Here is a 27,817-nt window from a genome sequence, read left to right as displayed (position 1 = left end):
ACAAGGGAGTGTGTACCTTAAACTAATGTCAAAGGTAAGATGCAGTAAAAGACTGAGTAAAGTGGCATTTGTGGCCTGTCCACATTAGTAAGTAGTACAAAGTCTCAGCAGATCCTTCTGCTTCCATTTCATAGCAGTTGGGATATTTACCAGGTGTTTCGAAGAAATGACTAAAAATTGCAGAAAATGCCTTGAAAATAATAGAACTGAATTGACTAGAAGCATCTGGTGAGGGAAAAAAAAAAGTAAACCTTTGAAACATGTAAATCATGGACAAGGAATTACTGTTATTTAAATACACAGCTTTCTGTGTATGGCTTATCATAAATGCTTGGATTTGAGAGGAAAACTCGGTTCTTAGGTGGCATTTAAAATATTTGTGTTAGTCTTTTTGTGTAATTGACCGAATTATCTTCAAAATAGAGCAATACCACTATTTCTAACTCAGACATTGAAAATAGTAATTGGGTCAGTAGTATCATTTAAAGCACCAATCTTGATGAATTTGAGAGAAAAAATATCTTTTTCAGACTATGAATTAAAAAGTAACTTTCTGAATGGGCCAAAAATAAGTTCTATCTCAAGTTACTTGCCCAGTTATGGTATTGGTCATATCATCTTGAAATTTTACAACATATTAGCTCTTCCATGGGGTCTTTTATCAGCCTATTCTTCTGCTAACATGGAGAGTAAAGTAAGATAGGTGTAAACTTTTAATCTGAATATTCCTCGACTGTGCTGTGATGACTCGTGTGAGCATTTCTAGGGACAATGCCATTGAACTTTATTCATTCAATTTTATTGAAAGAGAAGTTTTTAATTTATCCCAACATTCATGTATTCAGAACATTGTTACTCAAAGTGTGTTCCATGGAACAGTAGTGTTAAATAGACAAAAGCACCCATGGTTATATACACTTTGGAAATGGGAAGCTAAACCTTGTGTTTTCTTTGCAAGACAGAGAGTTGTTATGTAAATTAAATTAAATGTGCATTGTGAATTTTCAGGAGTGGCAAAGGAGGGAATTAGAATAAGGAGGGGGAGTTGCCATTGTGGCTGCGCACTTAACAAACCCAACTAGTATCCACACGGATGCAAGTTCAATGCCTGGCCTTGCTCAGTGAGTTAAGGATCTGGCATTGCCATGAACTGCGGTGTAGGTCGCAGATGCGGCTCCCACGTTTCTGAGGCTGTGGCATAGGCCAGCGGCTACAGCTCCTGATTAGACCCCTAGCCTGGGAACTTCCATATGCTGTGGGTGAGGCCATAGAAGGACAAAAAAAAAAAAAAAGAAAATAGAATAAGGAGGGATTCCCGAACTTATTTGACCACAGAAACTTTTTTTTCCCCTCTTGGGAAACTGTTTCCGCTAAGAACTACAGATTCAGCCTTAAAGAGGAAGTCTTAAACACATAGCTATCTTGACTCGATGGTGGAAACAGTTTATATTTTCCACATCCTTCCTGGACTTTCCCAGACCCCAGCCTCTTCACCTCCATTCTCACATTTCTTCCTTTTCTAAGTATGATTTCATGGACTGACTGAGATCTTATATTCATTGGCTTTTTCTAGAACAGCACTGCTAACACTCATCGAAGTGGGTAAAGAAGAAAGGTCCATTTCTAATGAACAACAAAAGAAAGCCCGAGCAGCTAATTATGCAAATCTCCAGCCCAAGCTGGACCCTTTCACTGAACATTCAATAATACCATTTTAATACCCAAACACCACAAAACAGGCTAAGTCTAGAGTCATAACAGTCATGAAAAGGAGTGTTGTGGTAATTAGAGCACGAAGGGAGTCATGACTCAAAGGTCATATAAGCAGTTCCATTAAAACTTAAAAACTCCTGGCCAAGTAAATTAAGCCTCTGCTTCAGTGTAGCTATTTAAAAGAAAGTAAGAAAGCAGGATTAATATTACTGAAAGGAGTATTATAAGCTGGCCACATATTTTTCTACCTGAGAATAAAATGTTCCGTTAAGTAAGTTAGAGAGGAACAGAGCAGGGTGCACTGTCACAGCAGAGGTGAGGAGGTAAGGAAAAAACACTCCAATGGGAAAAAGCATATTCCCCAAGACTTCATGAATCCCAGCTAACTAGTCTGTTTTGGTAGGAGGAAGTGTGGTGTCGGTCACTTAAAAATGACCAAAGTATGCATTACAGATGCAGTGCTATTGCTATCAAATACATGAAATAACACAAATTTCACTAATCGAGTGCCACCCAGAGGTCCCCAAACCTCTTTCTCAAAATCACCTTATTAAAAATACTATTAACAATTCACTAAGACACTAGCTCCTGGAAACCACTAACTTCTCAGTTCAGAATAGCCAGGGGTGTGTCCCTGGAACCCATCATTTCAAAACGCCTAGGTGATTTAGATGACAGTAAATATTTGGGAATGACCAGATGAGAATAATCTTGTAATTAGATTTCTTAATATTCCTATATAAATAGATGCTTCTAATGCTTAAATTCACCCTCTGCAATCCTTTTTTTTTTTTTTTTTTTTTTTTTTTGACTTTTCTAGGGCCACACTCGTGGCATATGGAGGTTCCCAGGCTAGGGCTCTAATCGGAGCTGTAGTCACCAGCCTACGCCAGATCCGAGCCGCATCTGCAACCTACACCACAGCTCATGACAACGCTGGATCCTTAACCCACTGCGGGAGTCCAGGGATCGAACCCAAAAGCTCATCATTCCTAGTCAGATTCGTTAACTACTGAGCCACGACGGGAACTCCCATCCTATGCAATCTTAATTAATATTGCTAAATGTTTTACTAGAACTTTTCATCATAGATAATACAGGCATGCTTCTTATAGATTCTGGCATGAGGTGTTTTTCTTATAAGTTAAATACAAAAGCAACTTAGTATTTCTGTCTTTCTATGACTATGACATTGTTGGGCCAAAAGCAGACTATTACTTAATTTTTCTTTGATAGAATGAGAAGAACACATGTAGATTCTGTTTTATTAAAATCTTTTTTATGTGTAAGCTATGAGAAAAGTTTAGGTCTAGCAAGAGCACTCCAAGATGAACTTGGACGGTCTCAGTTTTGTCTTCTGACTCATTGTGTCATAATATTCTAATTTTGGACCATACATCTTAAAATTTTAGGTTAAGAGCAAAAGGTCCTTCTATTTACAGGTTTCTGAAGAAAGTGTTTCTCATGGTATCATTAAAATGTCTCAACTTCAAAGATAGGAGAACTTTAGGCTTTTTTATGTGTCTTTTTTTTTTTTATGGCCACACCTGCAGAATATGGAGGTTCCCAGCTAGGGGTCTAATCGGAGCTATAACTGCTGGTCTATACATCACAGCCAAAGCAACCCCGGATCCAAGCCATGTCTGTGATCTATCCCACAGCTCATGGCAACGCCAGATCCTTAACCCACTGAGCAAGGCCAGGGATCGAACCTGCGTCTTCACGGGTGCTAGTAAGATTTGTTTCCGATGAGCCATGATGGGACCTCCAAGGTTTTTTTTAATTAGAAAAATACTACATACTTTTGGCATAGGTGCCAAACCACTAAGATGCCTGAGAAATAGTATTAATATCTTATTTTAACTGTTTTACTATATTATCAATTTCTAGCATGACATTTATTTTCTGATTCTTGAATAAGCTCAAAATTTTTTTTTCTACATGGAAAAGATTTTTTTTTAAACTAAAAATAGGGCTATATTGAATGTTAGGCAAACTGTCATCCTGGTCTCCTTTGATTCTGGGATTTACCTTTATCCTGCTGGTCCCTGAGCTACACAACACTTCAATCTCCATTTCTGCATATTAATTTATATATTAGTTTATATTTACTGACAACGCATGATCAGCAATCTTGACTATGCCATAGTGGGAAAGGCCCCTTTAGAAATATCAGTATCAGTTTGGACTGTGTAGTCTCTTTCTGACATGTAATCTAGGCTTCCTCCCAGATGCTTTCAGCCAAGGAGAACATATAGTTACCTCATTACCATAATCAGGGCCATTCTGTTCCCAAGACAACTAAGCGTACCTGCTTTGAAGTACTTCTCTGCATTGAAATCCTGCCGCTCTCAGATTGATAGGGTGCATTTGATAGTCAGTCCTGATTGACCACACCTGGAACTGCTCTTCTGGAACATGGGTAGAAACTAAAACCTCAGTGGGTGGGGAAAATCCTATGCCTTTTCTATTCCTATATTGCAGTGTTGAAAATTCCTATTTGCATAATCAAACTCAATACTACTTTGTTTTTTTTTAAAAAAATCCCTTCTGGAATCTCATTTAACTTAATGAATGACTCCTTTATCTACAGATTTCTCAAAGGATAGTGCTGTTTCCTGTTCTCTGCAAGGAGAAAATGACTGTCTTATTACATTCCTAATAACTACAGATAACGAAGGGAAAACCATCATTCACAGCATCAGCGAGAAAGGTAGGTGGCATATCTTTTACTATCAGATGTAAGCAATACTACACGGGGGAAGAGAAGACAACCGGAATGTTACTCTAAATAGCTTGCCAGGAAAGACATTTCCAAATTTTTGATGGAATGCCCCTACTTTCCCAGTGATTGAAAGATACCTTTTGAAAGGTTTGATAGGGAGTTCCCATCATGGTTCAGTGGCAATGAACCCGACCAGCATCGACGAGGATGTGGGTTCAATCCCTGGCCTCACTCAGGGGGTTAAAAATCCAGAGTTTCTGTGGCGTAGGCCGACAGCTATAGCCCTGATGTGACCCCTAGCCCGGAACTTCCATACGCCTCGGATGAAGCCCTAAAAAAACAACAACAAAAAGGGTTTTATATGTTCCAATGTGTCTTATTAAGACCAAATACCAAGAGAAGTGTATTTGTACCAATCCCTGAAAGCTGGCTGATGAAGTGTAGAAAGACAGACCAATTAAATACAATATAAGCAAAAAGTTTATTTTTAGGAGAGGCTAACTGGGAGGAGGTGTATAGCAGTCTAAGAGTAGGAGTTTTGAATCAGGCAAACTTTGGCTCAAATCCTGCTCTACCTCTTAAGTGACATTCTGGAAGATACTTGCCTGAGTCTCTGTTTCCTCATCTGTAAAATGGGAAAAATAACAGTACTTTCCCATAACAGTTGATTCAAGGACTAAATAAAATAATGCATGTGAGACTGTATCAGTTCATAACCTACCCGAGGAGTCATTAAGTGATAATGCTGAATCCGAAAAGATGGGAAGTGGCAGGGAAGGAAGGAAGTGATCTGTAAAGGAAGGCTGAGCCCATTGCTTCTGTGGGTTTTTATCCACACCAACTTAGGGAATGGGCTTGGGACTCAGGAAGCCTTCAAAGAAAAATCTCTTCTTTCGTGAAGGGGAGAGAGAAGTTTACACCAGGTAGAAAAGAAAATAGTAGGGAAAGTACTTTCGTTATGTTCTTAAATTCTCATGAGTTTCACCTGGGGAGCTTGTTAAACTTCCTGCATCCTGAGGCAGCAGGCTGGATGTGTGGCCAGGGACTCTGCATTTTAACATTTCTCCAGGTGACTCTGATCCTGATGGCTTCTAGACCTCCTCTAAATGAGTCTGCCCCAACAGCCCTAACTGCCTTTTTCTTAGATACTCGGAGGTGCCTCACCTTTTCTGTCTTCCGTTAATGATGTATTCCTCAACCTTTCTCAGAGACATGACAGCTTCATCAAGTCTGACCTCTCCAGACCTTGTCAGCAGCCTCCTCCTCCTTCTCCCAAAAGCTGGGTGCCTAATTCCTGGCTCAGACAATAGCAGCAAGGGTAGGCTAGAAGGCAGATATGTTTTGCAGTGTGTAGTGTGTGCTGACTTATCAATGGCTTATCAACTACAAAATATTAAGTTCTGAATTTGAGGCCAAGAGGAGCGAACAGCCATCACTTAAGAGTATGAAAAGCAATACTAAAATTACCAAAAAGTAAGTTCAGGACATTATAAATCAACCAAGAATAGAAAAATATCTCATTGCAATGCTAAGGGTCAGGAAGAGATAGGGGTCAACCCAATGCAAGATTCAAGGGTATGATGGTGACCTTGCCACTCAGGTGGGTAGAGTACCCCTGCAGACTTGCTCTTGAAAATCTCCTGTAAATTGACTTCTTTGAAATGCATATATAAAGGACAATGTAGAGGCCATTAGTTGAGATTTAAGGTGACGCTTGCTGTACAAGGAAGAAATATTTTATAGTACAAAAAAAAACCCCTGACTCCTCATTATCTGTTTTATAAAGTCAAATTCTTCAATTACAACCCTACCCTTTGTTTTGTGGCAGTGGCAGGCAGTGGCTATAGCACATTCTTCTGAAACCAAAGCCCTTCCTTATAATATTGATTCCATTGGAAAAGTAATTTCCAAACAAAAATGAACTTCCAGAATAGGGTGTTTTTAATTCAGGGGTTTTTGTAACTATTTGGTTTAATTTTGACTTTTTTTTTTTCCCCTGTGAGACATGCCTTTGGTTGACAAATGCTTCCTCATTACTGAATTATCATGTTTTTCTTCTCTTATTCATCTACACAATATGAGTGGCACGTCAACACGCCATCTTTCCAAGAGCCGTCAGATGCCCTGATGTCTTTTTATTAAGGCTTTTTACTCTCCCTATGCTTTTGAAGTGGGAAAAATCACCCCCTTGGGGCTTAACAGGAGTCACCTGACAGCTTCAGGGATGCTCCTTTCCTGGTAAATGTTCCTTATGCCCAGAGCTTCCAGGGTCCCTGAGGACAGCGCCTGTCCCCAGGAATCTGTAGTTCCCCTCTCACAGCTTTAAAGACCAAAGAATCCCAGGGCAGCTGATTAGAGGTGATGAGAAAAGAGGCAAAATGAGAAAGGAGAATGTGAAAGTTGAAGGATTCCCAGAGTTCTCCAAACAAAGAAAAAGAAACCAATTGAAGAGTCCCCGTCAGTGTGTGTGTGTGGTCGTAGGAAAACCTTCACTCATCTTTTTTCCAGAGAAACTTTCAGTGGATAAGAGGTGCATTCATGAGTGCCACAGCCCATGAATGATAGTTGGGGAGCCTTCCAGGCAGGAAAGTGGGTGTGGATATTATACCCACGGTTTCCAACTTGGAGTTGCCAGTCCCTTGAGGGCCTTGAGGATGGAAAAGAAAGATGCATTTTTTTTGGTAACATCAACCACAACAATAATAGCAGCTCTCATTTATTGAGCCCTTATGCGTACCATATGGTAGGTCTTATTCTATATGTTTGACATGTATTAATTCATATAATGTTCTCAACAACCATATAAAGCAAGCATTGTTATCATTTCCATTTTACAGGTGAGGAAATTAAGTAGTTAATAATTTGCTAGGTCCTGCACCAGTGAAGTACCAGCCTTAGTTGAGGAACTCCAGCAGCCTGGCCTGGAGCCCATGCTCTTAACTACTGTGCTATACTGCCTCCTACTGGCTGTACACTTATAATAAATACCCGAATCCCCCAAATAGGTCAGAACAGCACTCTCCAACAGAAATATTATGCAGACCACATGTGTATTTTAACTTTTCTAGTAACCTCATTAAAAAGGATGAAAGAAAGTAATTTTAATGTTTTATTTAATCCGTTAGATCCAAAATATTGTTACCTCAGCATATAATCAATATCAAATTATTAGGGAGATATTTTACCTTTTTTATATCCTCTTCAAAAATCAGTGTGTACTTCACACTCACCACAAAACCTAATTCTGAAAAGTCACTTCTCTAGTGATGGTTGAGCCATAGCCACACATGGCAGAGCTATCAGATTGGCTGCATTAGAAACTCAGCAGCTTAGAATGAGGTGCAGCACTGACCCATACTCAAAAGGAAACCCCCCAATGGCACAGAGTGATGTATAAAGCCCATTTCTCCTACCTAGAAATATGTCTTAATGTAAGCACCTGAAGAAATACTAAAGCGACTGTGGGAAGTGGAAATTTCTGTTGAGTAATACCCGCTCTGGTGCTTGGGTCAAAATCTTTTTTTGAGAAACATGTGACTCCCAATGACTCTAAGTTCTTAAAATAATTATCTCCACTAGGCTATGCCTGCTCCTCCTTTTTTATTCCCTACTGGAGAGCCCTCCTGATTCACATTCTGGCTGCAAGTTCTCAGCAAGCTTCATCTTGCTTTGAGCAAGAACATTGTACGCCCCACCCAAGACATTTCATAGTCAAAGATGTAGCCAGTATCTCTTCTCATTGACAAGAAAACCTGTCACTTTCTTTGCCAGAATGTTGCTAGCCTATTAGAAGCAGCCATGGTTCATTGGCTATGCTAGAAACAGTCTTTAGATCTTCACACTGAAGTAGCAATTTCATTAGCTCCTTTACTTATTTCTGCATAATCGCCTTATGTGGTTTTTTGGCCAAAGAACAAAAGTGTGTGAGGCAGGCATCATGCTGTTAGGGGGTCATTAGTCCCGCTCAAATTCAGATCAGCTATAGATCTTACCTTGAAAGCAGTATGACTAGCCCTGTGTGTATAACTCTCCTTATTAAATACCTAAAAGCAATAAGAGTTAGGATAAACTAAACATGATTCATTTCCTCCCAAGATACCATAGATTTGCCTCATTTCTTGCAGAGGGAGGCAGATATTTAATGATAATTTTATGTGGGATTTTTCTCCCATGAAAGCAAAGGGAGAGCTTAATTATAGTGTTTCATTAAGAAATGTATCATCTCCCAGGCATATTGCAAGGATTATTAGTCATTCTGCTGTCAATGAGGGAAGGTACTGTATAATTGCAAAATTATATTAATATCATTGTTGCCGAAACTCAGCCTCTGTCCTCTGGTACTGGATAGGAATGCAGAGATAGAGTTTTGGGTGAAGGTGAGAAAGATGGCTTTATTGCTTTGTCAGGCAAAGGGGGCCACAGCAGGCTAATGCCTTAAAGACTGTGCCCCCCTTGGTAGGGACCAGAAAGTGGTTTTATAGTTTGGGGAGTGGAAAAGAGGGCTGCAGATAAAGACCAAGGTAAAGGCAAGCTTGTATTGTCTTTCAAAGCTGGTATTTAGGGGCCATCAGAACTGGTCTGGTGGTTCTCCTTCTTCTCAGAATGAAGAATGCTTCATCACGTAGTTCTTCCACTTGGGTGTTTTAGTTCTGCATAAAGGCTCAAAGATATTGTTGTGGTTTTTTGTTTGGGTTTTTTTTTTTTTTTTGCTTTTTTTTAGGGTCACACCTTTGGCATATGGAGGTTCCCAGGCCAGGGATTGAATTGGAGCTGCAGCTGCCGGTCTACGCCAGATCCAAGTCGAGTCTGTGACCTACACCACAGCTCACCGCAACACTGCATCCTTAGAAGCCACAGCCTCATGGTTTCTAGTCAGATTCATTTCCACTGCATCACAACAGGAACTCCAAAGATATTGTTATATATATTCCTTGAGGAGGAACCAGGACTCCGCCCGCCCAAAGCTGCACTATTGTCTGTTGACTTCTCCCTGGTCTCTGCCTCCCTTCCCTTCCCTGATTAGCAACTGTCCTTTGGAACTCAGGGACAGTCATGGAGGCTGAGGCTTATGCCCTGAAGGCAAGAAATGGAGGACACAGAAATGCCTGTGTGCCCAGGAGCCCCACAGGACACAAGCTCTGTTGCGTCATCAATAGAGTCAAAATAACATTTCATAGAAGGTTCAAGTAGAAAGGACTATACAGAACACCTCATATCTCAAACTTCCCTGAACATAACAATCACTTGGAATACTTTTAATAAAAAAATCTGTGGCTCCATCCAAGGCCTACTGAATCAGAATCTTAGGGGATGGGTCTAGGAATTTAAGGAGTGGGTTTAATAAGCATGAACACCTGGGCTTAATCTTATCCTCAGGATGTTAAGGGAACACTGAAGTCCCACTCCTTGGTTTTACACATGAGGGTACTGGGGCTCAGAGAGCTGGAGGAACTTGATGGGTTTTAGTCAGCTACTGTCCCTCAGGTGGGAACTGAACCCACCTCTTGTGGGTCCAGGAATTGTTCAGGACACCAGGGCACTACATTTGAGTTAAAATAAAACTGAAAGCCATGACTGTCTCTTTTCTATCTATCTACCTACCTATCTATCTAAAGGAATCAGCAAGAAGTAAATTTGCAGGGGGGGGTTATATCTTTTTTTTTTTTTTACATGAATCTCTCTTGTACTGTGTTTTTACAATCACCAGCCTTGTCTGCTCATAGTCTGTGTATTTCCTCATCTTTGTCTTTTCCTCTTTTATTTATTTATTTATTTATTTATTTATTGTCTTTTTGCCATTTCCTGGGCTGCTCCCTCGGCATATGGAGGCTCCCAGGCTAGGGGTCTAATTGGAGCTGTAGCCACTGGCCTATGCCAGAGCCACAGCAACGCGGGATCCGAGCCGCGTCTGCAACCTATACCACAGCTCACAGCAACGCCTGATCCTTAACCCACTGAGCAAGGCCAGGGATCGAACCCACAACCTTGTGGTTCCTAGTCGGATTCGTTAACCACTGCGCCACGACAGGAAGTCCTGTCTTTTCCTTTTTAAAAAAAATTTTTGATTATAGTTGATTCAAATATAATCTCCTAAACAATTCAAGAAAAATCCATGAAAAAGTCATTGTGTGTGTATGCATTCCATTTTTACTTTATCATAGACCCAGAAGAGACCATCTATGCTGATTAAACTATATAGTCTTTTTCATGGTCCTTTAAATATTCCATGTGTATGAATTGTCAGCCTTTTGGATGCTAATTCTTCTTGAGGTTTTTGAGCCAGCTATTCAAGTATATATCCATTTGCTTAGAATAACCAAACTCTTGTTTTTTACTTTGAAAGAATAGGGCTTATCCTTTAACAAGTAACTCATTTTTCAAAATGCAGCAAAATAAAAGGTGTTACTATTTTCCCTCTACTGGAGAAAAAATATGGTTGGAAAATTTAATGAGAAATGTTTTCTCTATATGAGAACACTAATCAGACTATCTTAATATAATTTTCTTTGTTTCATAGACTGCCCAAAACCTCCCAATATTCCCATGATCATGTTGGGGGTTTCACTGGCTATTCTTCTCATTGGGGTTGTCCTACTGTGTATTTGGAAGCTGCTGGTGTCATTTCACGATCGGAAAGAAGTTGCCAAATTTGAAGCAGAACGGTCAAAGGCCAAGTGGCAAACGGTATGTTCACACCTCAAGGCTACTCTTTGGCCTGTGGAAGAGATTGAGTGTCAGCTTTTCTAATGCTTTAAGAAAGAGTTAAGGAGTTCCCACCGGAGCATAGTAAACTAAGCATCGGACTGCAGTGACTCTGGTCGCTGCAGAGGTGAGGGTTTGATCCCAAGTCCAGTGCAGTGGGTTAAAGCATATGGTGTGGATTCAATTCCTGGCCTGGGAACTTCCATATACACTGGGTGTAGTCATTTAAAAAAAAAAAAAAAAAAAAAAAGGGAAGAGTTAAAATGCCATGTACTTTCTCTACTCTCACCACATCCCCAGGCACTAATTTCTGTTCTGTTTTGGGGACAAAGAAACCTCTGCCCATTATTGGAAACCCAGATGGCCCTCATAGCACCCATTTGTCTCTCAATGTGGTGAGGATTTCCCCTACTCTGAAGAATCTCTGGAAATTCCTTACATAGCTCTCGGCAGATGGAGGTTCCCAGGCTAAGGGTCAATCTGCAACTGCAACCTACACCACAGCTTATGGCAACACCAGACCCTTAACCCACTGAGCAAGGCCAGGGATTGAACCCACATCCTAATGGATACTAGTTGGCTTTGTATCCCACTGAGCCACAACAGGATCTCCAGAAATCTATTTTATTCCTCACCACCAGGAGGCTCCCGCAGGCCCCATCTGGTAAAGCATAGGTGCTGTATCTGAACATTTCCATATATCAGTTGCTAGAGCCAATACAATGCTGTTCATGAATAGTATGACAATTCACGCCAATTTCCATGGATATACTCATTAGTCATAATAGGTTACAAAGCAAAGCTGAGAAGACTTTTGAAATCCCATCTAGTTAGTTTTTCTGAATAACATAAATTTTAAATAGCTACCCCCCAAACCCCACAAAGTATCAACTTTTAAATACATGTATTCAATAGATACAATTTATGTGTCTCCTCTTCACAGTAGGCAAACACAAAATAGGACTCCAATTTTCTGTGTTTCTTTTCCACAGGAGAGATAATTGCATTTCTAGAGGCCCATAGAAAAATTTCATGGTTTTAATTTCATCTCTCTCTCTCTCTCTAATGGTGTGTCCAGCTATCTAATAGCAATTATCTTACATTGCTGATTCTAAAAACAGTGATATCACTGGAGAAAATACAGGCAAACACAATGCACCTTTGGGTTCATCGCCCCCAAAAAACTGTTGTTAACACTTTTTTTCTCTAAGTCTATAATGATATTTTCAATACTTAAAGCAAATGGAATTTTCTCTTTTGGATAAACTTAATTGATAAGGGTTGTTCATATGTCATGAAGTTACTTCAAAATAACTATAATATATGGTGCAGGATAATAGACAGTAGAAATTTTTATCTACTTTATCTTCCCATTAAAAATGCCATGTATAGATCTCATTTGGATCCTGATTTGAACACCCTAACTGTAAATACATATATATATTTTTTTGACAGCAGGATAATATATACATATATATATTTGACAATAGAAAAAAAGTTAATATAGACTGGGTATTTGAATGATAGCAAAGAATTATGATTAATTCAATTAGGTATGGTAATGGCATAAGGCTTCGCTAGAAAATAATTATAGTTTGAAGTGAAAGGAAGTGAAGACTGGGTTTGCTTTTAAATAATTCAGCCAAGAAAGAGAGAGATCAAAGGAGAGAGAGAGATTTGAAGCAAGTGTGGCAAAATCTTGATAACTGCTGAATTCGGGTGATAGGTCTAGAGGTTCATTACCCAGCTTTCCTCTTCCTTTGTGTATATATGGATTTTTCCTAATTAACCAAAATCTCTCAGGAATATAATTTAGGATTTGCAGTGAGAATATATTTTATCCATCACTAATGAGATAAAATGGCAGCTGATGGGTTAGTTTAGTGAATTAGAACCTAGTTCTACGAGGCCAAAGTATTGAAACAATTACTTCACCTGATCTCCTGGTCATAGATATTGTTTTTAACTCTCACCAACTGTCAAGAAAATGCCTGGCTATGGTCAGAAGGCAAAAGAATGTGGTTAAATTGGCACAAAACACAATAGCAGCAGTTAGTTGAATGACCACCAGCCCTGTGAAGTAGTCTTAATATTACCATTTTGAACATAAGAAAACTGGGGTTCAGGGAGATCAAGAGATTCCCCAGACTCTTGGTTCATGATAGAGCAGAAATCCTAATTGCAGCCTCTTCTTCCAAGCACAGCCTTGACCCTCCTAGAAATATAAGCAGGTGTTCCACAAACAAGCACTTGGGCAATTATGTGATGTGTATCTACTAACCAGCACATTTTAATGTTCTCCTACAAAGGCATGAATACTCACAAATGATTAATATCTTTAAAATAACATTTTAATTAACAGCTAATTTCCCCAAAACATGAATTGTTTTTCCCTCAGGATGTAGAGCATGACTGAAATTCAAATGCTGAATTTTTGCTGTCTCTTCATCTAGAATGGAACAAAAATATGCATTAAACAGATAAAACATAAATGAAAAATAGTATTCCCTGTTAAAATGAGTTTCTTTGAATAACAAATGTTTGATGTTCTTGACTAGATAATAACTGGGTAATAATTATTCACTTGGATGCAAAATAGGTTAATTCAAATAATTCAATTCAAACTTCACTAATATTTCCTATTGGGGGAAAAAAAAATGATGCTCAGTGCCTCCATTCTGGGATCCTCAGTTTGATTTTGCTTTTATCTGAAATCTATTACTTCTTGAAGAACTGAATTTGGGTTTTAAAACCCAGGGGATCTCAAGGGACAGAACTTCGATTTTCTGACCCATAGGCCCCCATTAGTATTAAAGGTGACAGAGTTCAGGATGACAAAGAGCTTTGTTCTTGCCTCCTGAAACATTTCAGTGCAGCCATAAGGAAAGGTTACCTTTTATTACACCTTTAGAAATAAGCCCCCCATCCATATTCTTTATGAAAACACAAAGTGAAGATATTTAAATTTCATTTTTGATGTGAATTTTTTTCTAGGATGACAAGTCATTAACTAGAGGCCAAAAACTGTTCAGTCTGACATTTGTTGCAGTCATGGATTGATTTTGTACCAGGCTAAGCAAATCAGGTCTTCGTCTGGCAGTTAGGCAGTCATTAAGGGAGCTGTGGGTCATTACAGAGAGCTTTCTTAGGACCACTTTTTCAAGCTCTGAAAATGTGCCGTTGCATTTGGAAAATCCACAGCCTAAATTAGCACCCCTAGACTCCTGGAGGAATCAGCCTGGCCACCCCGGATGGTTGGGGGATGTCTGACCTTGTCTAAACAGTGCGGGAGTGCAGACCCACCTGAAATGCAGCCAGACCCAAGCCTGTGTCTCAGCTGGAAATCTATGTAGGGTGGTTGCCATCTGCAGCCACTAGAGGAGGCAGTGCTGGACATTGCCACAATTTCCTCTGCAGCAAAATCTTGTTTTAAACTCTTTCTCCCCACTTCTGATCATCAGCTCAAGACAGGAGACACCACTGCCCCCAGAAGTATATACATGCTCTTTCTCCACTTTTAAGCTTCCGCCTTGCCCTCCTACTCTGGCGGGGTCGGCTTCATCCATCATTCCCTATTAGCATGCCCAGGCCCCATAGTTAGCTTTGCAAGAGACTCCCTCCTGACCCCCGAAAAATATGGTAGACCTGAATAAGTGAAATTGTTTCAAAAACACAGAATGAAAACTGCATAATCAAGATTAAACATTCAACTAAATGTCTGCAAAATAGTATTGTGTGTTCAGTCAATTGCGACTCGAGTCACCTCCTTTATAGGGCATATAAATGATTCTTAGTGCGGAATATGGGATGTTGGATGTGATGTGGGCCCCCAGGAGTTCCTAGTCCTACAAAGACCTACCCTAGCCCTGCTCACAGCATGTTTACTCTTCCAGAGTGTCTTTTCCATCCCCTAAGTGTCCCCCATTGCTCCAGGACCGTACCCCATCCATCATTCCCAACCTGCACATCTTATTTTTTTCTACATTTCCTCTTCAGTTGAGTCCCTTATTTTTCTATAACTAACTTAAACTTAATAGAATTCCACACATGATTTTTGTTTGCAAGTGAGACATCACATCAGTCAATGCTACGTGCTCCAAATCTCAAATTCTTATGGATGATAGGACTAAATGAGGACTGGAGGGCCCTCATAATTATCCAGGCCACTGACCTCAGGAGTAGAAGCAATATGGTGACTTGGTCTTCACTGTCATCCACCACCAAGGAACCTCTTCTCTATTTACCCTCATTACTGAGATAGCGTCTCTTTCCAAAGAAACACAGACAAAGGTAATATGTTTGTCAGAGGTCAGGGCAACATAGAACAGGTACAGGTGTGATTCCTCCTCATGGTGAAGACCATATAGTGAATCCAAGGGCAACAGTGGAAGAGGCCAGGGAATGGTTTTCAGATTTTCCTTTTTCTTTTTAGGGCTGCACTAGTGGCAGGTGGAAGTTCCTGGGCTAAGGGGTCGAATCAGAGCTGCAGCTGCCAACCTATGCCACAGCCACAGCAATGCCAGATCCACCCACATCTGCTACCTATGCCACGGCTTGTGGCAACACTGAATTCTTAATCCACTAAGCGAGGCCGGAGATCAAACCCGCATCCTCATGGATACTAGTTGGATTCTTTTTTTTTTTTTTAATTTTTTTTTTGTCTTTTTGTTGTTGTTGTTGTTGTTGTTGCTATTTCTTGGGCCGCTCCCACGGCATATGGAGGTTCCCAGGCTAGGGGTTGAATCGGAGCTGTAGCCACCGGCCTACACCAGAGCCACAGCAACGCGGGATCCGAGCCGCGTCTGCAACCTACACCACAGCTCACGGCAATGCCGGATCGTTAACCCACTGAGCAAGGGCAGGGACCGAACCCGCAACCTCATGGTTCCTAGTCGGATTCGTTAACCACTGCGCCACGACGGGAACTCCCTAGTTGGATTCTTAATCCGCTGAGCCACAACAGGCACTCCAGTTTTCAGTTTTCTTAAGTTCTGAGAGCTGAGAGAATTATATTGAGAAAGCAATTATAATTATGTGTTTTTAAATCTATGCCGAGAGATTGCTACCATCTCTGTAATGTATGGGATAGAAGACCAAAGGATAAGGTTTACTCATTTGGAGGATCAGAGTTGGTACCCAGTCTCCCTACATACTCCAAAATGGGCTTGGAAATGTTAAGAATCCCAAAACCCTGGGAGCGGGGACATCTTTAGCACTATCTCTAGGATCTTTAAGAAAAGGAAATTCCAAATGTGAAGAAGAGTTATAAATAAGTACTCATAAGATGAGACAGCATTTATTGAGCACTTACTATGTGCCAGGCATCTGCTGAAGTACATTATCTCCCAGACCAGGTCAGCGCTTTGGTAACCCTCTGTGGATGGGGGCACCAAGGCTCAGAATTGCTTCAGTAAGATTACGTGCTGGCACTGAATTGGAACCTAGGCTATCTGATGCCAAAGCCTGTGTGGTCAACCTTTGAAAGTGGGAAGGAAGAGTCTGTACCTTACCCAGGCATCTCATGCCTGCCTGGAACAATGAAACCGAAGGAGAGAAACGGGAGGACCAGGCTTGGCATTTCTTTAAACATTTAGAGAGTTTCAGTCCCTCTGGTCCTGATGACCTTACCTGGAAACACACTACAGCCCAAACAGCACAATTGGATTATTCAGGCCTTGACACACAACCTTTCTAATGCCCCAAGGGCAAAGCCATCTTGCCTGATCTGCCCTCCTTCATGAGCCCAATGACCCACACACCAGTCTCTTGTGATTCTGCTTCACATAGTTATTCTTTCGTAAGCAAAAGCCACCTAATTCTTTTCATCTCTAGAGCAGGTGTTTGCTGTCCTTGTGATCTTTCCCTGCTTCTCCCAAGCAGCTAGTTGTTACTCTTTTTGTATTTTGAACTCATTTTAGCAAGATTATTATTTTTTGTTTCTTTGAAGCCTCTGTCCAGCAACACATTTCTTAAAGGCAGATATTATGTCATTGTATGCTTCTACCAGTCCACTTTTTCCATTTTTTCACTTTTTTGCTTTACATTTCACTTTTGAGTCACCTCTTGGTTCATTCTATTCATTCAATAAATTCTAAGTGCCTACTGTGGGCTAAGGTGAACTGTTTTCAGCTCTGGTAAAACAGCAGTGAACAAAACAGCCAAAGTCTTTTTTTCTAGCCATGATTTAGTGCATTTCCAAAAAGGTTTTAAGATTTTTTTAGGTGATACACATGTGATAATAATAAATAAAATAAAGATGCAAAATAAAAAATAAAGATGTGTACATATTTAAATGCTAAAAGTATGGTATATCAAACTAATCAAAATTATTCAAATGGCTTCCAAGGTTGAGCCTGAGCATCTTCTTCCAATCTGTAATGTACAATGAAATTGTTTAGATATATTAAAAATAAAATAAAGGGAGTTCCCATCGTGGCTCAGTGGTTAACGAATCCGACTAAGAGCCATGAGGTTGTGGGTTTGATCCCTGGCCTTGCTCAGTGGGTTAAGGATCTGGCATTGCTGTGAGCTGTGGTGTAGGTTGCAGATTCGGCTGGGATCCCACATTGCTGTGGCTGTGGTGTAGGCCAGTGGCTACAGCTCTGATTAGACCCCTAGCCTGGGAACCTCCATATGCCGTGGGAGCGGCCCTAGAAAAGGCAAAAAATAAAATAAAATAAAAAATAAAATAGAGATGTGTACATTTTTAAATGCTAAAAGTATGGTAGAGCAAACTAGTCAAAATTATTCAAATGGCTTCCAAGGTTGAGCCTGAGCTTCTTCTTCCAATCTGTAGTGGACAATGAAATTATTTAGATATATTTAAAACTGTGTCATAATAAAATGTACATACTTTCATTTGAACTTTTTTTTTTTTTTAGGGAACCAATCCACTGTACAGAGGCTCTACCAGCACCTTTAAAAATGTAACCTACAAACACAGGGAAAAACAAAAGGTGGACCTTTCCATGGATGGATAGAACTGCTTTACTCACGGAAAAAAGTCTGTTTTGCTGATATGAAATGTTAATGCACTATTTAATTTTTCTTCCTTTGTTGTTTTAAAATGAGGTTGGTTTAAGATAATAATAGGTCATTTGGAGATCAGCCATTCTCTGTGTGAAGGTTAGAGATGATGTTGGCAGGTTCAAAATAATCAAGAAGAGAAATATCCTTAGCAAAGGGGTGACTTTGGGGATCATTTCAGGAATACTAACTCTGTGCATTAATGCCTCAAAAAATCATCAAAATGATTCATGGGGGCCTGATTTGCATTTGAAAAATGTTTGAAATTAGAATCTCATTTGTTGCAGGAATATGGGTACCTAAAGACTTTGTCTCAGCAAAGTCACAAAGTCCATATGCTCACAGTGTATACTCACACTTGCCAGTGAATTCTCAACTTTTAGTAAATCTGCTGTTTCTTGAAGAATTTTTTTTTTAATCTATGAAACCTTGAGATGCTGACTTTTACTTCAGCTGTAGGATGCAGTTCTTCTAAAGATGTCCCACATGGGAAGAATGAAAATTAAGTGTTAATAATTTCTGCAGATTAGAATATACCTAAAAAGTCAAGTATTTTGTTTGTTTTCCGAATGAAGAAGTAATTTATAAATTAGGAAGTCAGCAGTAAAAAACAAAAATAACAAGCCTATCATTTAGATTATGTTTAATTACCTGAAAAATAAACTTTTACACTGTCTCCCTCCTGACCCTGAGTTTTCAAACCATTACTTCTGTTATTTCTCAATCCATTTTACTGTTTCACAGTTATTTTAATGCCATAAATGTCATATGAAAGTTTTAGTTCCTTTAACCATTACTTTATTTTTTTTTCTTTTTTCTTTTCTTTTTTTTTTTTTTTTTTTTTTGGCTTTTTGCTATCTCTTGGGCCGCTTCCGCGGCATATGAAGGTTCCCAGGCTAGGGGTCGAATTGGAGCTGAAGCCACCAGCCTACGCTAGAGCCAGCCACAGCAACGCGGGATCCGAGCCACGTCTGCAACCTACACCGCAGCTCACAGCGCTCACAGCAACGCCAGATTGTTAACCCACTGAGCAAGGGCAGGGACCGAACCCGCAACCTCATGCTTTCTAGTGGGATTCGTTAACCACTGTGCCACAACGGGAACTCCCAACCATTACTTTAAATGGTTAGGTAGTTTATTAAAAATGTTCTCCAATAAGACAAAAGGAGAGTGGGTTAAACAATAAAATTTTAACAGCTTTAAATCAAACACATCAAGTCGCTCGTGAGTAGTAGGCTTTTTAAACTCTATATTTCCCATTTGCATAACCCAACTTGAACATTTCATTTGCACATGGTGACTATCTTACTTTAAAAAGTAAGATTTTACTTGCAAAATATATGTGGGTAATTAAGGATCCATAGGTTGACTAAAGAGATGAACACTGTAGAATATTATTTCCCAAAGTTAACACTGCTTTAGAAAGCACTTTCATCTCATTTGATCCTCTTAAGGAAACTCAGCCTCAGAGAATGGGTAGAACTGATCCAGAATTGAGATCTTCTAGTGCCAAGCCATTGTTTCTTTCCACAGCATGAGACTAACTCTTGTCAGTGAAAGCAAGAAAGACTTTCTTAGTTAAGTGATTAACTACCATTTGTTCGAAATGTGGTGACTAAGCAAATAGCACTTAAATTACTGGAATAGAGGTGAGGTCTTGAACTTTTGTACAATGTTCATTACCTTTGAGTAAATTGAAATGTGAAGCCTTTTACTAGGTGAATAGTTTATTAGGTAATGGAGGCTTCATGTTTATCCACTGAACTGGCACAGTGTTTTCTGTGATAAGTCTCTTCAACTCTATCAGATAGCTCGGTACACATCTGGTCACTTGGAGACTTTTTTTTCACATTTGTAAATAACTCAGGTAAACTCGACACTTGGGGAGTATATAGTTATATGAAAGGACTTACAAAACAATCACTTTGGAAACCTGAATTGCTGAGGTGCCCCTACATTCCTGACTGAGGCCCAGGGTGGGTGGGAAATCCAGAGCACCAAGAAAGTTGCTATACCGATGATGTCACAGCGGTATTCACCTCTACATAGGATATTTTTATATTATTATTGGAATGGAATTTTAGACTATATAAATTTCCTTTGTGTGTATATTGGGGAAGATAGAAAAGAATCTGCTATTTCTCTGAATACAGTTTTGACCCAAGGCTGGACCTTGAAAAGGCCAAAACATTAACAGTAGTACTTCTGTTCACTGAAGAGTTATGTTACATGAAAATAAAATGGGGTTTTTTGTAAGCTGTTTTATTGTATTCTGTGTTGAAATAAATAAACATGGTAATTTAAACAATGAACCTGAGATGAATGACAATTTTTTAATTTATCTGCTACAAAAGCCTCTTCTTGGATTTCTGGATCCCTGTGTGACCTGTTCTGACCACCTTGCTGGTCTCAGTCTGGAGCCAAGGAGAAAAGCAGAAAGAGGCAGCCACCAAAGGCAGGAGACAGCAGGGCGTGGGCTGTGATTTGCTCTGTGTTTACAATACTGACTTCAGGAGTTTTTTAAAACAGGCCTGGACATTATTCCACATGTTGTAAAATCAAGTTCTTTCGGGTGTTTTAGGCTGAATTGTGATTTTCCTAGTACCTCAGAATATGACAGTCTTTCGAGATGAGGAATTTACAGAGGTGATTGAGTTAAGATGAAGTCACCCTAACCCAATATGATTGGTATCCTTATAAGAAGAGATGAGGTCACAGACATGCACAAAGGGAAGACCATGTAAAGACACAGGGAGAAGACAGCCATCTACAGCCCAAGGAGAAAAGCCTCAGAAGAACCTGCCAACAACTTGATTTTGGATTTCTTTTTTTTTTTTAATTTATTTTTTTCTTTTTAGGGCCACACCCACAGAATAGGGAAGTTCCCAGGCTAGGGGTTGAATCGGAGCTACAGCCACCGACCTACACCACAGCTCACAGCAACGCTGAATTCTTAACCCACTGAGCAAGGCCAGGGATCGAACCTACCTGCATCCTCATGGATACTAGTCAGGTTCATTTCCACTGAGCCACAATGGAAACTCCCTGATCTTGGACTTCTATCCTCCAGAATTGTGAGAAAATAGATTTCTTTTCTACCCGGGCTACCCAGTGTGTGGTACTGTTATGACAGCCACAGGAAACTGATACAGTCAGGTAGTGCTCTCTTTCTGGGCATCCATTTGGTTGTCTCCATGGTGCCATGCTCATTTTACAAACTGGAAAGCTTAAGCAGAGAAAAACTAAAGGAGTCAGCTTAGAAAAAATCCTTTCTCTCAGAAAATCCCTTTCTTTACAAATGGACAGAGGGAGTCAAGTCAGGAGTACTGAGTCAGAAACAAGCTAATGCTTGTAGACTCAAGGCCAGATGTCTGGAAAGCCAGAAAATGCTCTTTCGAATAGCACTGAGAAATCACTTTTCTCGGAGTTCCCGTCGTGGCGCAGTGGTTAACGAATCCGACTAGGAACCATGAGGTTGCGGGTTCGGTCCCTGCCCTTGCTCAGTGGGTTAACGATCTGGCGTTGCCGTGAGCTGTGGTGTAGGTTGCAGACGCGGCTCAGATCCCGTGTGGCTGTGGCTCTGGCGTAGGCCGGTGGCTACAGCTCCGATTCAACCCCTAGCCTGGGAACCTCCATATGCCGCGGGAGCGGCCCAAGAACCAAGAGATAGCAACAACAACAACAACAAAAAGACAAAAGGACAAAAAAAAAAAAAAAAAAAGAAATCACTTTTCTCCTTAGTTTTTCCATCTGTAAGATGGTGGCCATGCCCATCTCCTCTGGCACCTGTAATAATCCCCTACATATAGCAGGGGCTCAATAAATTCATTCAATCAGTATTTCTGAGTACCTAATATATGCCAGACAGATTTCATACAACTATGGATTCAGCAGTGAATATACTAACCAGTCTTTGGGCTCCCAAGAGGGGGAGAAGAAAATAAACACATAAATATACACTATGAGGGTACTAGATCAGTTTATGCACACCCCAGATCCACTTGGCTCCACCTGTCCCCCAGGTGCTAAGCTGGGGGTCACTCCTACACAATGCTCACAGTCTTCATGGTGGCAGACATCCAGCTTCACCTAACTCCCCAGGGGTCAGGGGCCACAAGTCCTATGCCTAAGTCCAGAGTGGCAACTGGACCTGGGTAATAGAGGAAAGAGAAATGGTAGAAGAAGAATGTAAGACTAAGTTGGTCTGATCTGAGCCACTAAGGGGAGGGGAAAGCCACATAATACTCACCCAGCTGGGTTTGGAGAGAGGCAGGAAGTTTGGGGGAAGAGGAAGAAAAAGTCTTTGGGGCAGCAGTTATGTATGGGTGATACTGAGAATGAAGTGTATTGGGATGAAAATGGTTGGCTGTTCATTATTTTATTTTATTTATTTTATTTTATTTTATTTTATTTTATTTTATTTTATTTTATTTTATTTTATTTTATTTTGCTTTTTAGGGACACACCCATGGAATATGGAGGTTCCCAGGCTAGGGATCAAGTCAGCGCTATAGCTACCGGCCTACACCACAGCCACAGCAACAAGGGATCAGAGCCGCATCTGCGACCTACACTATAGCTCATGCCAATGCTGGACCCTCAACCCACTGAGCTTGGCCAGTGATTGAACCCGCGTCCTCAGGGATAACAGTTGGGGTCATTACCACTGAGCCACAATGGGAACTTCCTGGCTGTTCATTTTAAATGTCATCATCCTTTGGGGCCTGCTGTTCCCCTGACAAAGGCAACCTGCAGGGCTCTAAGGCGAGAGTGAGAAGGACCAGCTCCCTGGAGATTTCAGCTGAGTCTGCGTGGTGCATTTAATCTGGTTCATGTTTCCCCTTTAAGACTCCTCAACATCAGAAACCATCATGTCCTGAAATACTCCTGTGAATCCTCCCAAGGCAACCCAGAGTCCTCTGATCTGCTCTCTTCTCCTCTCCACATCCATTCCTTCCAGGACTTCTTGAAGGGACAGATAGGAGAAAAGCAATCCCACCAATAATATTCTTTAATGCAGGAGAGTGTTAACCTCTCAAAACGACACATTTATTTATTTTATTTATTTTATTTATTTTTCTTTTTAGGGCCTCACCTGTGGCATATGGAACTTCCCAGGCTAGGGGGTCAAAAGAATCGGAGCTGTAGTTGCCGGCCTACACCATAGCCATGGGATCCAAGCTGCGTCTGTGACCCACAGCTCACAGCAACGCCGGATCTCTGTCCCCTTTAGCGAGGCCAGGGATCCAACCTGCATCCTCATGGATACAGCCAGGTTCCTTTCCACTGTGCTACAATGGGAACTCAATAAATTTATTTAAATGTTGTTGATTCCTAACAATTTTATATCATCCCAATTTTACGGAAAGTTAAATGGGAAAAAAAAATCCCTTATCCAGGGGGAATGGGAAACAGGATTGAACAAAATGTGACAAACAGAAATTCTCCCTTTTGTTAAATTTCACTATACAGTAACAGACTCAAGCCCACACAGCTGAGAAGCAAGGAAACTTTAGGGCTCGTGGCTAGCAATAATCAGCCCCTGGTAGGATATGTCTTAGAGTTGCTTTCCCAGATATAATAACGGATTTAGGCTGAACCAAGTAGGTTTACTTGCAGGATTATGATAAAATCTAGCTGTAAAGTAAAGACCTTTTCAGGGCATCGGACTCTAACCAAATTAGTGAGATTGTCAATGTGGGTTGAGTCTGGCTCACTTCTTCTAGACCCTGCTGGCTGCTCTCTAAGTCAGATGTCTCAGAGGACTCCACTGTGTACATAGGTGTAGTATTCACCACAATGAGTTCTGGTGGGGAAGAATAGGATGTTTTGAAGCTAAGGGTCTTAGTATGTTGAGAAAACGTCTTTCAGCAGCAAAGACTTCTGCATCTATGGGGTGTTTTCTGGGAATGCTGCTGTTTTATGCTAAGTGGGTGGACTTGGTTGTCTGTCTACAAGTCCTCGCTGAATGCACACTGTCTCTGCCCTGCAGACATGAACACCAGCAAACCTGGGTCCAGTACCCAATAGGGGCCTGCCTGCTGGACAAGAGGCAGAACTTGAAGGGAAAAGTGGACCAATGCCCCCGCTTTGTAGCCAACTCATTCGAAAAGAGAGGCAGAAGTGAGGATGGGGTGATGGAGATGGCAAAATTCTCCAAAAATGCAAATGATCATGGCATGAAAGCTTCTCTAACAAGGGTAATTCTGAAGCCCTTAGGGTTTTTTGAGGGGGAGGGGTTTTGAAACAAGCTAGTGGAAATACAAGTTGTGATTCATTTTTTAAGTATTAAAGATGATGATTACCATTTGCTTAAAATTTCTTTTAAGAGTTTTTCTTAGCCTACACTGTTTAAAGTGCTCAAATTCAAGTTCTGGTCACCTTCATGAAATGTCTTACCAAAAAAAAAAAAAAAAAAAAAAAACAAACTTTTTAGAAGATCCTGTCGTGGTTCAGCAGAAATGAATCTGACTAGTATCCATGAGGACGCTGGTTTGATCCCTGGCCTCGCTCAGTGAGTTAAGGAACATAATTTTCCTCTTTGATTAAAAACTTTTGTTTCACATTTTTTAAAAATAAAAACTATGTTTCTTTTGTTTATTTCATATATGACTGTATTCTACTATATTCCCTATAGAATATTATTAGTTTTATAATCACTGCAGTGGGACAATGAAAATTTAAATTAAGTAGATTTTTAAATGTATCTTGCCTAATTTGGTATATTAAATGTCTGTCATTGATTTCAAGAAGTGTGTCAAATTTTGGTAGCTCTTTTACTGAGAAGGTGGAATTGGAGAAGAAAAATATAAATAAGGTTAAAAATGCTGGGTATAATAAGAGATATAAATTTATTATAGAAATACAATGTTTCAAAAAATACAAAGTTTTTCTTCTGAGACTTTCTTGGTCATGATCAATCATTGTTTTGTTTATTCAAATCTAATATTCATTTTAAGAGATAACCAATTCTTGTTTAATGGAATTCTATGATTCATTCAAAAACCTGAATATAATTAAAATCATTTTCAGATGGATGCAGGAAGGCACGCTTTGTGATTTTTATGCTGCAGCTGTAAAGCAACTTCTCAGCACACAAAGTTACCACTTAATATCCTAGCCTTAGATATAGACAGTATCCGGATGTGAGTATTTAATTGTGTCTAACTTCATATACTGAGTTCGCAAGGGAGAGATAACAATCTGACAGATGATCCTATCCTCATCCTGGTTCTGTTTATCATGACAGCATGTATTCTCACCTATTTCCTAGGGCTAGGGGTCTAATCGGAGCTACAGCTACCAGCCTACGCCACAGCCACAGCAACACCAAATCCAAGCCACGTCTGCAACCTACACTACAGCTCATAGCAATGCTGGATCCTTAACACACTGAGCAAGGCCAGGGATCATGGTTCCTTGTCAGATTCTTTTCCACTGTGCCAAGACGGGAACTCCAACAGATTTTTTTTTTTCGGTCTGAATGTTAAAAAGACTTTACTCATAACATACCAAGTGCTGACCCTTGGCAATCAAGGAGGGACATATCTGCTCCAGAGGTAGACAAAGGAAAACAATTTCAAGCAACATTTTTCAAATTAACATTCATACGCCCTTAGAGGCCATTGCTCAGTTCCAAGAATAAATTCACAATAATGGATCTCACTTAGTCCTTTCCCTAGCAGTCCCTGCAGAGGGACAGATCAGAAAACAAATAGCAGGCAGTGGGAAAACTGGGGGTGGTGAGCATAGAGGAGTGATGTAGGTCATGAGGACCTACAGGCAAAATTAAGAATACTGATGGAAATAACAAGGCCACAACTGTATATGAAAAATAGCAAACACAGGTGACAGATCTCAGGTTTCATTTTTGAAGAAACTCAAGCTAACAAGCCAGGACTAGTTCAGATTTGGGCTTAACCTTTCTTGAAAGTAATTGCTCTTACTAATAAACAGGAATTTGCCTGAATAGAAAGCACATGTGAAAACATATAAAGATGTGGTGGAAAGAGATGTCAATTTTCTGTAGCTCACCTAGGTGAGTCACACAACCCCCTCAGGGAGTACAATTAAAGGCAAAGGACCAGAGGAAAATCCAGAAGGCAGGGTATTTCATCACACTGGTGGGAGTGGAGTGTTATAGAAAGAACCACAGTGCTGCTTGGGTGATTTGGTTTAAGCACAGCATACCTTTCTCCCAGCACAGGAAGGCAACTCTGCTGACCCCTAGTTTCTGCCTTCCCTAAGATCATTAATTACTGAGACCTGTTCAAGGACAGGCATTGTGGCCAGGCTTTGATCACAAAATGGCTTAGACCAAAATGGGTTCTTCTGTCAAGAAAGCCATTTTTTGATTCACTTTCTCTGGGGCCCCTCTAACCTATCTCCTTTGGGATCTCTCAGGCTTCTCAGGGTGAATGCCTAGTGCAGCCTCTTGTCTTTCAAATACCAATTCTGTGAAATTGGATAAAAACCTGATATCCCAATGCTGGAATCATTTATAATATGACTAAGTATTTTCCCTAGATAAAACATAGGTGTTTTAGCCCAGCACTTTAGTAACATGCTTCTAAGATTTTACATCTAATTTTGATACTCAGATTTGGTTGGTTGGTTGGTTTTTTAAGTTTACTCTTTGGTCCTGAATTCTTCTCATTCTAGCCAAGTGTGAAATGCACTATATATCAATCACACATACACACACGTGCACACACACACATGCACGCACACACACACACACACACACACACACACACACATGAATACTCCTTGAAAAAAGCCAGAGTCATAAACCATTGAAAAAACATGTTATAGTACAGATTTCTAGAGTTCTTTATGCTAGTCTTTATTTCTTGCCTCCTTCTTTTCTTCATCTAAAGCCAGTTTGAAGGTCAGATGCAGATGTGAGAAAAAATATCCCTTAAAAAAGAGATTTCTGCTTCCAAAAAATATGGAGTAACAGACACCAAACATATTTATCTTACCACCTATAACAGCAACAAAAACAAGCAAAACATATGAAACAAAAGGTTTTCAGGACAGTGGACCATGGGGCATTAAAGGCAAAGATCCCTGAGAGATAGGAAACAAACAAGGTGAGTCTTGTGGGGCTGCACAATGCAGACCTGCAAGCTTTCCTCAGCCTCAAGACTGAAGAAGGAGCCTGGAGTCAGCAAGAGAGACATCAACCATTTAATGGATGGGACCTTACACGTCAGAACCAAGGTCCTGGATTGACACCCCACCATGTGTGTCAGATGGTGGGCAAGACAAGGCAGCAGAGGGAGAGGGAACTTACCAGTTATAAGGGGAATTGACGTCAGGTTGGTTCCTCAGTTACCAGGAAAACCAGCAAAGGGACAAGTCTCTCACTGACCCTTGATAGGCTATCAGTGGAGACAGTTCTGATCTAAAGATTAGAAAAATCACCAGCTAGGGCCCAAGGCAAATATGTAGGCATTTACTGATTAGGCTCTATGATTAGAGGGAAGGTCAGTCAGGTGAGTAGGGTGTGGGTGAGGCAGGAACCGGTTGAGCAGGGGATGAACAGAAGCAAGAGAACTGCCATCTTGGGTGGCCTGATCGTACAGTCCTACATTGTCCCAGCTTACCTAACTGGCATTTGTGAAACACTCTCCCCAACAAGAGCAG

The 27,817-nt window shown here is 40.4% G+C and overlaps 1 protein-coding gene and 1 long non-coding RNA gene across 9 annotated transcripts in view; one reads left to right on the top strand and one right to left on the bottom strand.

The window, feature by feature from the left end:
- The window catches only part of ITGB6 (integrin subunit beta 6), a 133,894-nt gene extending 113,416 nt beyond the window's left edge, over nt 1-20,478 (top strand). For 7 of the 8 annotated variants that reach the window (XM_021074449.1, XM_021074453.1, XM_021074454.1 and 4 more), the window contains 3 exons: nt 4,307-4,426; nt 10,956-11,122; nt 18,022-20,478. In XM_021074449.1, coding sequence (XP_020930108.1) covers nt 4,307-4,426; nt 10,956-11,122; nt 18,022-18,120 — 386 coding nt within the window. In that variant the 3' untranslated portion in view covers nt 18,121-20,478. 8 annotated transcript variants of the gene reach the window in all.
- Nucleotides 11,129-27,590, bottom strand: LOC110256934. The gene is made up of 3 exons (XR_002339017.1): nt 27,465-27,590; nt 15,312-15,406; nt 11,129-13,589 (listed from the first exon to the last, which is right to left on the bottom strand). It is a non-coding gene; the product is annotated as an uncharacterized LOC110256934 (long non-coding RNA).

Source organism: Sus scrofa, chromosome 15 (assembly GCF_000003025.6).
Source record: "Sus scrofa isolate TJ Tabasco breed Duroc chromosome 15, Sscrofa11.1, whole genome shotgun sequence".
Taxonomy (NCBI): Eukaryota; Metazoa; Chordata; class Mammalia; order Artiodactyla; family Suidae; genus Sus; species Sus scrofa.
The sequence above is the reverse complement of the archived record's forward strand: the minus strand, read 5'-3'. Positions and strand labels throughout refer to the sequence as shown.